Below are 12995 nucleotides of genomic sequence, written 5' to 3' on the forward strand. Positions count from 1 at the left end.
TCTAATTTTCAGCGTGATGCATACGCGATAAGATGATTAATGTTGCCTCGATGTAATTAATATTAATAGCAGAGCGTGCGTCAAGAGCGTAAGTCGCACCTCGCGTTCGGCACTTCGCCCGTCAATTTCGCGTCGGGTTTCTTTTTCATGCAGCCGCGCGCGTAATAATATCGTTAAGGTGCGACTGTTTGCGATAACACGTTGGTGAGAGCGCGCACGCGCGCGATCTCTCATTTAATTAACTCGGTTATAATATTGTTTAATATAATTCTCTGCCTTATATATGGGCGAATAATATTCATATTTATTTCGCGAAGTCCTCATACACACGCGCACACGAGTGACGTTGATCGCGAATACATTCGCGCCACGTTCGCGATAAGTTAGTTTTTCAATGTCACGACGTAAAAGAAACATTCTAATTAAGTATAATGTGCTCCGCGCGGCGATCGTACAACTTGTGAAATATCTCCTTGGGACTATACAGTCCAAGTATGTGCACAATTTTAACAATTAGTTTATCGCGAAACGACGGCGCAGCACGCCCAGTATCGCGCTATTTTCCACACCCAGCGCAAAAAGTTTCAACGTTATTACTAACGAAAGAATGGCGCCCGTTCGAACGTTACATACAAACGAAGAGATATGACAAGCGCGACAACTCCTCGGGGATATTTTTTAATCGCGCGGCGTTTTCGGCCGAATTAAGATGAGCATAGCGGAAAAGCCGCGGCGGGCTGAAAGTTACGTAGATTGAATGCGCTCGGCGAAAACACCAACGAGAGCGAGCGATCGATCATTTCGCTCCGGTCTCGATGGGAGACTGAGATTAAATATCCATTGTGCGCCCCGCGCTATGTGTGTCTGGATAACATCCGCTGTGCCATTGGACAGTTTCACGTAATTCCGAACGTTCCTAATTACAAACATAGTCATCAGCCGCACGAGGAGGCAATAAAGCCCTGAGGGTGGATCAAAACTTGGCCGATTATCGAATCGCGCGCTTGTTATATCCGACATATCGGGAAAAGAGAGACAACAAACTGCTAGAGATGCGCGCCATATGTTCCTTTTAATTACGGCCATATCGCGGAAAGCACAAGCGACGTGGAAGACGCGGTGATAACGCGTGTCTAATGATATCATCCATCTTCTCATTAATCGTCTCAACTTACAGCAAACATGTTCATTTCATCCTCTTTATAAAGCCACGAGCTCGCTTTGCAGTTAATATCTTCATTGTTAATATCATTACCATTGTTATCGACTTTTATGTTTTTTATGTATAAAAGTGATAAGACCTATTTTCGAAGTCGTCTCTTGAGAACGATCTTCAACTCATCGCAATTCCTACCTGCATCTATATGAGAAGCGAATTATTTTTGAATTGAATACAAATGCGCGTAATGTGGAAGAGGGTAAAATATAGGAGAGGAATGAAATTAGCATAAAAGCGGGAATAAATACAAAAGCGACAGGAGAAGTCGACAATGCAAACAAACGCGTCGGCCGTATCTCCTTGGGAGCCGGTCGCGGCTGATCACGAACGGATGGCTCTACTTACGGCAAGTAGCGGCACTCGATCTGCGGTCGGACAATAAGGGAAGTTAGCTTACGCCAGCGCTTTGTCCACGACGATGAGCGATCTTTGAAACTGAGATGAAAAAGGATGCCGGAGGGGGGATCCGTCGGTCGTATCCGACGACAGGGGAATGCGAATGTGTGTGTCGACTTTATGAGAAGCATGAGGTGACAATAAGAATGACAAAGGATCTCATTAACGTCCCTCGAGAATATCTCGAGTGCGAAGAAAATTCGATCTCAATATACTACTCGTAATAACGCGATTACAAATAAGACCAACAGCCTCATATGAGACGAAAAGTAAAATAGATCTCTCGTGTCGGAATATAAGAAAATATATAGAGTAACACATATAACGAGAGATATCACATAATAAAATATTACACACATAATATATTACACATAATAAGAGATTTTTAAAAAACGTCCAAAACTGCGTCTAGGCTCTCAGGTTTGTAAATAATTGTTATTTGAAATTTATCTCAGATGAGACACTCAGATTTAATGTAGAGTTTTAATGTAGTAGTCGTGAGTTTTTTAGTTTGAATCGCGATTACAAATGTAATGTCTATATGTATTATATAATTCAAATAATCTCAATAAATTTTCACATATTTTTGCTCAATATAAGAGAGAACCTTTTAAATTTTGTTGTATTATTTAATCTTTTTATTTTTAAATAATGTACCGAATCATTGCGGAAATCATATTAGAAGCCAATAATCCCTTTCAATGTTAACTAAAGTGTCCCCTTCATATCGTCTTTTATATGAAAGGATAGAAGAGGGAGCGAATATCTGTATACATAACGGGGAGATAAACTGGGGAAAAGGATATACCTCGAAGTTATCGTGCGAAACTCTGTGAATACGTACAAATAAAGGATCGATGCGGAACGTCAACGTTGTAATAACATGTGATGCGATTGATGATGATATTTCTTCGAATGAGAATCGATCAGGGGAGTCACGCGCACGCGCGCGCGCGCGTTCACACAGAAAGGGAGGCTCATTTATTCGTGCATATTCAACAGTGAAAACAAGCGAATGTGTGGGTAAGCCCGAATTGCTTTTTTAGCGCATGAACGATATCGACATATTTCTCCGATCGTGCACGGGAGTAGAGTATTTGAGTAAGCGCGCTTCTCAAGTATCACACACGGAAGGTCCTTCTCTGAGCGAAATAATAAAAGCGATATTCTCCACGGAACAGCGGGAAACGGAGATAAATTCAGAAAGCTGTAAATCTCGCGGGAATCTCTCGTCAAGGCGATTCCGCGACCGAGACGAGCACCCGGCGAGCCATCACGGCGGATACACGGAGTGTCGTCGAAAAAATGCGTGTACGTAAGCGTACACTCGTGGACAGAAAGGTTGCCTGTGATTTTCGGGCTGAGCTTGCGAACTCTCCGTCTCGTCCAATGGCAGAACTCGTGTTCACTGGGAGAATTCTCTCACTGGCTGAGACAGAATAGTTCGCAGACTCACCCTAAAAATAACGGACCATCGTTTTCTGTTTACGAGTGTACGTCTTCCTCCGCGATTATGCCGATGACGGTAAGAAACTGCGCGATCCAGCATCGAATTCAGCGACATGTTACTTTTTTCTCCGTCTGTTCTTTCCACTATCGCGCGTTTGCACGCGCGAGCGATGCTGTCATTTAATTAATAAACTTTATGATGTAGATCGAGCGAGGCAGTCGCCGAAGTAAGAAGCGGAATAAAATACGTAGTTCGGGAGAGTGGAACACGGTGAAGTGTGTCAAAGTGCAGCGGAGTGTGCCAGAAAACGACGGAGAACGACCTGACATCCTTTCGCAATTTCTGCTCGTATTCTGCACGTATTCTGTCGTGCTCTCACACGGTTTGTGCATCATTTAAACGGCGGAATGCTCTTCGATCAGCTTGAACGCGCGACGCGACGCCGCGCGCGAATTGATTATTACGATCTCGACAAGTTGCACTCGAGCCGCAGCGCAAATCATCGTGCGATGATTTCACCATTTTGAGTGCGAGATCAAGCGCGCTCTCTTGTTTCGCTCGCAACCGCGGCCAATCCTCGAACGGCAATTATTCGCCGCGATTTTCGTTACACCGGGTGGCGGCGCATTCATTATACAAACGTGTCGCCAATTTGGAGTTCGTCGCAGTCTTAATTCCCGCAACGAATTCACATCGTATTCGCGATGTCGCGCATGTCCCCGCTGGATTTTCGCGAGTTGCGTCCCCGAGCACGGCCGAGTTTATGGAGATTAACCGGCGAGAATTGCGCGTCGCGCGGCTCTTGTCGTCCACCCATCATGCGAGATCCGTCGTCTTGATCCACATTGTTACTGCGATGTGACTGGCGCAAGAACGCCGAGTTACACGAAAATTGCTTGGTCGCGCCGAGAATGCCGCCCGAAATTCTATCAACGCACGAGAATGTCGACTGGTCTGCGTTTTATTTTATGAATTTACTTTACGCGAGGGAATTGTTATTGAGGACTGTGTATTCTTCCAATGCTGTATTCTGTACAATTAAAAGATGTTTACTCGCTTGATATATTATTAACGAGATACTGTATCGGGAGAAAAATTCTATACGATACTTGCTTGGTATTATTGTTACGTCATTTCCGCAACAGGTAATATTTAATTTTGGACGTGATGGACCGCTTCGTCCATCGCGCGATAAAGTATTATGAGGGAGATGGAGGGGGACACAGAGATTCCATAAAGTTCAATTGAAATTAAGGAACTAACTCATTCCCGATATTCCGTGAACGAAGATAAATGGATCATATCATAGATATCAAAGAGAGATTTTATCAGTTTTGATTTTAAGATTTCCAATTACGATTTAGATATGCTTTAATACGGCCCGCGGTTAATTCCCACGAAAACTTTACTGGCCCTTTCTCCGGGACGGGCTTTCGTGTTTAACGTTGATGCAGCGCAGCCGAGTTTCCGAAGCGAATGAAAATGAAGAGTAATTAACTCGGAGAGGAGCGGTTTCAAGTCCCGAAACATCACGGACCCTTGATTAACTAGCCGATATTGTGACTACAAACACAATTACGGCGCGATACGCGTCAGTAGTGCCTTCGCGGATGGTGCCTTGAGAGTCGAGACGAGACGAGATAAAAAATGTATTCAGATGCTCTCGCGTGGCTCACGGGCAAATTGTTGTTAGCCGTCCCGTTCGATTCGTTTCGACGATCTTCACCGGCGCCATTATCGAGTGCTTTGGAGAGCTCACGTCTTTGGACGTCGAATTTACTGTCTCTCGCCCGGAGAAGCGTGGTTTCATCAATTTTTGATCGATCGCTTTTCACCCCGACTACTGCCGTTCCGAAGATGGACAAGAGTGACATCAAGAAGCGATCCGCCATGCTCACTATGGACTTGTACTAAATTTTCCATATGTACGATCCGATCACGTCTTTCTTTTTTCACATTCGTCCGTTACGCTCGTTCTTTTAACTGTGTCGGCTGAAGAAATAATTTTCAGGCAGTTAATTTAATAAACGACGCCGATATTACGAATAATTTTCTTTTACGCCGGGGCAACAATTACAAACCTTTCTTTTCAAAATGTTTGCCTTTATGTTATTATATTTTGTCGTGTTGTATCTTCATGAAATTTTCCGTGGACGAAATAATACCAATTTAATTCAAACAAGGAACGACACGTACTAGGTTAATGAGTCTCATAAAATAATAGTTTCTAAACAAAAGTTATATTACTACGTTTATCACATATCGCCGCCTGTGAATTTTATTCAAATGTGCTAATTTTGATGCGATACGATAACGAGTACACGAATAAAATAGTATGTGCATAAATTATGTTTTATACATAACTACAATTAATCCTTTATTATGCTTTATTCCGCTCCAACAATGAAAATCATTTTATATGTGTAAAAGCGACATTCGTATCTTTTGGAGTGGAATATACTTCTCGGTTGTGCTTGGTGCCTCGACGAGACGCGTGAAATATTCAGCGATTTATGTAATCTAGAAATAGCCGGACTAGAGTCCGGATTAATTAACATATTCAGAGAGACGATGGAAGAGAGCGACACGTCCTAACATTGTACGCTACATTTTTGAGATCCACTGTTTTACACTGTACACATTACACTGTATGAGCGTACAGAATAAATTACGAATTGTATAGCGTCAAACAGCGTCAACTGATTTAACGTGAATAGAACAGCCGACATTTAAGCAATGGTTGATTTCTCACTTTGACTCACAATCAATTGCTCGAAATATGGCGCGCGATCATCCTCGTTTCAATGACAGATAGATTATGGACTGCACACTCGTCGATTATTGGCTTAACTATCATATGTACCTTCTGTATAAAAAGTACCGGGAATCGTTAAAAAAAACACAGAATATTTTATTTATTCATCAAAATTTATTTTGTCGCCTTCAAAGTAATCCCCATCGTTTGCAATGCACATGTGAAAACGGCGAAACCAATCTTCCATGCATTTCTGGTAGGCCGATTCTGGTATGGCCTTCAGGACCCGCTGCGAATTCCTTTTGATGTCATCAATCGATGAAAAACGAGTACCACGGAGTGGCAATTTCAGTTTCGGGAAAAGAAAGAAGTCGCACGGTGCCAAATCAGGCGAATACGGTGGATGGTCGACAGAATTGACCGAGTTTTTGGCCTTGTAATCGGCCACAATCGTGGCTCTGTGCGCTGGCGCATTGTCATCGTGTAAAATCCACGAATTGTCTCGCCACAATTCGGGCCTTTTTCGCCGGATATCAGTGCGTCGGCACACGAAATTTCGTTTGCAACACAAAATTTGAGGCACACTCTTTGTTCGACTATTTTTTCCATGGTAAAATTCGCAGAGCAACACTGAGGTAGACTTGTTTGGACAGCTGCCATAAACAAACTAGTTGACTGATCGAGCTCAAGCTCCGGTTGGTAATGAAGGAAGGTAGTGCCAATCTAAAAAAAAAAACTTTTTACCGCTACCTCTTCCGCGGTTCATTTAAATGACAATTTCCCGGTACTTTTTATACAGAAGGTACACACAAACACATGTGTGTGTGTGTATATATATATTTAAAAATACGTTTCTAATAATTCAGCTATAAAATTTTTATGAAAGTGCAAACACGTTTCTGGATACTGAAATGTTTCCATCACAAATGCAACATATACGAAGGATATAGTGAAAATTTTGGCTCGGTATAACGATTTTATAACTCATGCAGCTCAAAGTCCAGCTATGCGCGCGTTTGCCAAGTTTGCGTAAAAATCCGTTTATTCGTGCACGCCTAAATAAAAGAGTACCAAGTAGAGCCAAATGTGGAAACGAATATGTAGAGTAATGGGAACGGTAAAGTAATTAATATTTAGCATATTTTTTAATTAATATAGTTGCGTTGACGAACGGTTGCGTTTGTCGCCAATCAGAGGAGAGCAGAGATCATGATAAACATTACTACGTCTGCAATGTAACATACTGCGATATAGCCCCGGATGTTACTAGACCACACGAAATATAATCTAATGACTGTGAGGATGTCCGAGAGAGAAAGAGAAAGAGAGAGAGAGCAAAATTTTCCAATATTCTGTATACTCCCAGTATTCAAAGCAAGACCCTTTTCTTTCTTAACGTCTTAGAAGAACTTTCGCGCGTAGAATCTGACAAGATAAACTTTTAAATCCAGTATCGTTGGGCAAGGTCACCATAAATCGGAAACAGAAGTATCAGAACATCCTCGACTTTAGAGATGCGATAGCCGACTTCGCCAGTTTCAGTATCTACAATTTGTGAAATAATACGATCAAATGATACTGTCGATTCGACGATAATATTCAACGCGACCGCCGATGAATCTTACAAACAGCCAATTTTCTATGTGTTCGGACAGATTTTAAAGTATGTGTCATTAATGTCAATATTCTTCTCCATCTAGACTCGCAACGTATTCATAATCTTAGCGACATATTAGATATCATGTCTTTTTCTTGCGTGTAGAAAATTTTGTTAATTAATTTGCTTTTATACTTCTTTGCACGAATAGGTACGTGTCACCGCATAATGTGCTACAACTTCGGAGAAGATCAAGGAGATTCAAAAACATCGCGAGCGTTCCACGATAGGACTGTGTTAGTGATTTTAAATCCGTGAGTTTCTCTTCGCAAAATATTCTAATGCATGCAAATGCAATATAAATACTATACAAAGTGTCTGGCACGACTTGTATGTCCGCTTGTGTGTGTAGGTAGAATTCATCATGTTGAACGGAAAAGTCTGATACCATGTCGTAAACAACCACGAGAGTTTTTAAGATGTTAATTATAGAAAATTGGCAAGTAAATGTCCGTGATGCAGTGAGAGGAGCCCTTCAGCTCGTTAAAAATGGAGGATTTTATTACAAGATGTTCAATTAGACGTTCAGGAGTTTATTACAAGATTGAACTTTTCGTTCAGTTTGAGTTCTATCTGCACACGAACAAACATGTAAATCGCGTCAGACACTTTAGATATTTTCAATAGATTTCCTCAAATCAGAGTTAGAACATCTTTCACCATTTATAGGGAAAAAGTGAGTGAGTCAGTAAGAGAAAAGCTGCAGCGTGCTTCGTCATTTTACTCTTAGAGCTCCTCTCTCTCCCTCTCACGTCAGCCTTAAAAATGGCAGACAGGATGCGGACCAAATAGGAATCATCATACTTTGTCCTAACTTTGGACCAAAGAATCCCTAATTTTCGATATTTATACAACGCATCGCGGGCGAATTTTCATTATACTTTTTTTCTCCAGAAACGAAGAGGAAAAGAAATTGCTGATCGAGGATTCTGCGAGAAGGATAGATATTCTCGGCAAGTCCATCAACACGATGAAATACTAGTAGATAGTAATGAGAATATGAATATAAACAATAATGTATCGATATGCAGGTAAAACGTGCAACGTGCAATAAATAATCGTGTTCCTCTGTTTAAAACCCCAGAATTCAATACAAATCGTAATTCATCCCTCTTGACTGTGACTGATTTGCATCCAGTTGCGCATTGTTAGCTCCTCGGTTCGCAATTAATCGGAACTTCTGCATAACTTGGGTCACTCAGCGTTAAAGCCCTCTCTCCTCTCCCCCTCTGAACTCTTACCAACCATGCAAGTATTCGCCGGATGTGCCGTGCGCTTGATGAGCATCACCACGGCAGCGACGGTGGCGGTAGCAGCTTTCTCAAACGCTCTCGATCTTGCTGAATGTTTAAAACATCTTCCACGTTTAACCTGCTACTAAGCAGACTTTAATACGAGTGGGAATAATTTAAGTTCGCGTAGAGAGAGTAGTTCTCGGCTTATAAATCCCAATTACTTTCGCGCGGTTACTGTAACTCGCCTACTCCCCGAATGTCGGCGATTAAGTATCATGTTGTAATTCTTGTCACGGATTGCCAATCTTGTACAATTTTCACGAAGATCTCTCACCTCTTTTTCGAATAAAGAACGAGTGTCCTCGTACGAAAACAGCTAGCATTGTCGTTACCTGCGGGATGCTCTGTTGAAATAATAATGTCTCGTGCAATCGTCGTTGTGCATACGAATTTAAGCGGTTTATCCGCCGCTTTCGTAGACATTAGGTACACAGGACAAGGATGAAAACGAGATCACGCGCTGATTCACTTGTCTCTCGTGATCTATCCGTTTTGTCTGCACGCGAAACAAATGATCCTTCCAGATCATACTCGATCTCCTCGTATCGTTGACCCATTCATTCCTTGGCATCAATGATGCATTGTACTTTGCCGAAGTGAGCTTTCAGCAGCTTTTAATAGACGCTCCTAACAGCTATTAATAACTTTTCTAGCGGACGCTTAAAAATACTGAGCCGATGAATCCCCTCCGTGAGTTCGTAAGTTCATGACGTTCAGTTTACCTGCCCGTTGACGCACCACGGCAATTGTTCGAAGGAACACTTGCGTCCAACGCCGCACAAACTCGTGATTTATTACGAGATATAATCGGTGATCGGTCACTTTGGTCCGAGCGTAATTTAAACCTAAACGACGACGCGGAGTCGAATTCAACATCGCAATTAAGGGAAATATATATATATATATATATATATATATATATATATATATATATAGAGAGAGAGAGAGAGAGAGAGAGAGAGAGAGTCGCGGATAATTTATAAGTTTCGCTGCTATTAACCAGGTGGAGAAAAAGCTGACTCGGATAGCTATGTGACGATAATCGATAGTGTTTTATGGCCATTAATATCCTGCCGGTCTTACAAGGGGTAAGAGAGAGGCTCCAATCGCGGTTGCAAGAAAGGGAAGCCCCGGCGGATCCGTAAAAGGAGAGTCTATGTGAACATCGCTGCGTTCTTAATTAACAGAGGGTAAACTTCCCGAATAAGATTACGGCGAATTAATGTGCAAAATGAGCAAGTTATCAGTTATTATAGGACACGTGTAAAAAAAGGAATCGGGATTTAAAGGTCTCGCCGAACAAAAATTGTTCAATCAACACTAGTCGAAAGATGGACCTCAGTCTGGAACTCTTTCTGTCTCTTCATCTTTCTTGTTTCAATGCCTTGCAAGTATCTAGCGTCGTGGAAAATTTTAACGAGATCTCGATTCTACGTCAAAATGAGAAATGCGAGGCTAAATTCTAACGAAGGAAGGCGAGATACATCGGCGCGTTCACTTTAATCGGCGAATAAAGAGTGCGTGGTAATTAAAATATTAATTATGCCCGGATGCTCGAGCAATTTTTCTGGAACTAAGCGAACGAGCGAACGAGAAGATATCGAGTTTACGGTCGATCGGTCGACTGATAGCTGCTGCTGCCGTGAACGGCCAACGCAAGATAATTCGAGCATCGGGTATGGCTCGGTGAGGCTCATGCGCGATACTTTGAGAATCAGTTTTCATCGGGTGTATGTCTGTAAAACAGAGTGTGTAGAGAGACGGATAACTACTCGCTCGTGGGTTCGTTTCACGACCCGTTCCACCGGTTTATCCGGCAAGGTTCTAATCAGTGATAATAGCAAGAGTAACGTGTGACACACCGATTGTTCCTCTGTTTCACAAGTATGAGACGATTGTACACGGCGTGATTAACGATCGATATAAAACACGTTTCTTAAGTATTACATGGAAGTGCAATCGCGAACTTCCGACACGATGTGTTTCGTATTTATCGAGCGCGACAGTCGTTTCAGGGCTCTCGTTAATACTGCACATCCGTATCCTGTCTGTGTTTCGGCATGAAGTTCAGTGTCAGATTCGGAACAACTCTATACACTACATGATCCCTCGTACCCGGAAGGCTAACAACGATCGCAACTTTACGTGTTTCAAAAACAAAACGTTAACTCCTGCGACTTGTGACGTGAACTCCTCACGAGCGGATAACGCAGCAACTTTGCCGGATGGCAAGTGTCTTTTACATACATACATACCGTGTATAATTTCGCCTTAGAGGTGCCTGTGAATTTTATTGGCGTTATATCACACATCATTCCCTCCAACTCGCAAAAATCGATAACAAGTCACTGTCGCCAAATACAATTGCGTTTGGAGCAGCGACTGAGTTCCAGTTTAGAGTTATTAAAATCACCGATATTATCAATTAGTTATATATCGCACTGCTGATATTAATATTCATTCAGTTAATGATATCCTGAAGTATACTGAAATCTGATCTTGCTATATGAATAATAATTGTGTAAACGCACAACACGCCACGTCATAATTTAAAAGCATTAATATGTGGTTTATTTAAACAGATATAGCAAAAATATGCACACGAATAATTTTGTGAAAATAAACAGATCGATATCATCGTTACACGTAATGTTCAGTCAGAATTACCATTAAGTGTCAAATATAAAAAGAGAGTGTCTAATGTACCGTTTGTATATGCTAATTTCTAAGTAAAAAAATTATTCGGGTCATTTTACTTTCGAGCTTTACATGGCATCTGTCGGTGAATAAATTTTTCTAATTACGCTAAATATGTTATGCAACAATCGTTATTTTCATCTTGATTTGCTTAGATATCTTATTTTGCTCATTGCGATCATGTGCATTATTAAAAAACATCATACTCGTTTCTTAAGTCATTCGATTGCAATAATCATTAACAGGTGGCATTAGCAGTTTTAGTGGCACTGAATTAGAATTTCAGAATTGTTCTGATACAATTGCGAGACGATTGTATATCTATCGTGCATGGGATAATCGAACAATGTATATTGTTGTCGGCCACATTTCAGCGAAAGGAAAAATGCGCGCACTCGCGCGTCTCTGGTTTTTCTATAAATACCTCTAAATAGCGTTTACGTGTAGTGCGACACGTGACATGCGACGCGCACTGCTTATTCGCAAAAATATTATCTGAACGGAGCAGCGGTCGATTGAGCGCGCTCGTCGCAACGCTCGGCGCTGAAAAGTTCCAGCACGGTGGAGTGGGATGCATCGAGATGCATTATTTAAGGCCGCGGCTCTTATGGGCGTGCTCCGAAGCTAAACGAATATTTGGTCCAGTGATTACCTTACGAGAGGACACGCCTCGCCGGACGCGGCCCCGTTCTCCGTACAAAAGAAACTCAATTTAATCTCGAAACGAGGCCGAATATGCGCGCGAATTAATGGAATTCAGTTCGGCCGTTGCAACGCGCTCGACTAGCTGCGTTGCATGCATTCGTCGAATAACTATGAGCGCGCGATCTAGCGAAGCGTGAGAAAACGAGAAGGGATTATAAGAAAAGTGAAAAAAGAAAAGGGGGCAAAAGAAGCGACACATAGAAGAGTGGACAGGTATATCGCAGTCTCTTTGGCCGATTAGACAGTTAATTAAACGAGATGACGAATGTAATGTTAAATTCTGTTAATGGCCTCTGCCAACGAACCGAACAACACTAAATACAATAATTTCGCGCTATTAATATCGCAATCACGTATTTATACATCTTAGTCATCTTGCAAGTTACATAATTAATAAATGAGATGCATAATGAGACTTACCTTGATGTTTTCTTATCATTAATAATTGGTCAGCTGATACCATACATGTGTAATCGCTCGAGTAAGCTAAACATCAGCTTTATATTTGTTTTGGCCCAAACACACGTCAATCTGCACCTGTAATCAAGTTCGGATAAATTTCGTTAAATTTCGCAAAGCCGTCGAGAACTCCTGAATTCTATAGATGTTTCTTTAGTCCCACGCGAGAAAATTATTTTGAAATCTACAATATCGTTATCTCAGAACATGTTGGGTATTCTTATAATCTTTCGAAACGTAAAATTTATTCCATTTTTGACTTTATCAATGTATGTATTATATTGCGTGATCTCTGTATACCACATGTTATGTAAATACGTATGTGAACAACGTACTTCTTATCGTTTTATGTAAAGATAAGA

General features: G+C 41.5%; 1 protein-coding gene across 5 annotated transcripts in view; it reads right to left on the reverse strand.

Moving 5' to 3' along the window:
- The window catches only part of LOC116849352, a 156287-nt gene that overhangs the window by 114022 nt on the left and 29270 nt on the right, over positions 1-12995 (reverse strand). For all 5 annotated transcript variants that reach the window (XM_032826427.1, XM_032826426.1, XM_032826417.1 and 2 more), the window contains one exon: positions 12595-12711. In XM_032826427.1, the coding sequence (XP_032682318.1) occupies positions 12595-12637 (43 nt within the window). In that variant the 5' untranslated portion in view covers positions 12638-12711. The remainder of the gene's footprint in view (positions 1-12594; positions 12712-12995) is intronic.

Source organism: Odontomachus brunneus, unplaced genomic scaffold (genome assembly GCF_010583005.1).
Source record: "Odontomachus brunneus isolate Ranch 3 - 2012 unplaced genomic scaffold, Obru_v1 Obru_scaffold_113, whole genome shotgun sequence".
NCBI classification, from domain to species: Eukaryota; Metazoa; Arthropoda; class Insecta; order Hymenoptera; family Formicidae; genus Odontomachus; species Odontomachus brunneus.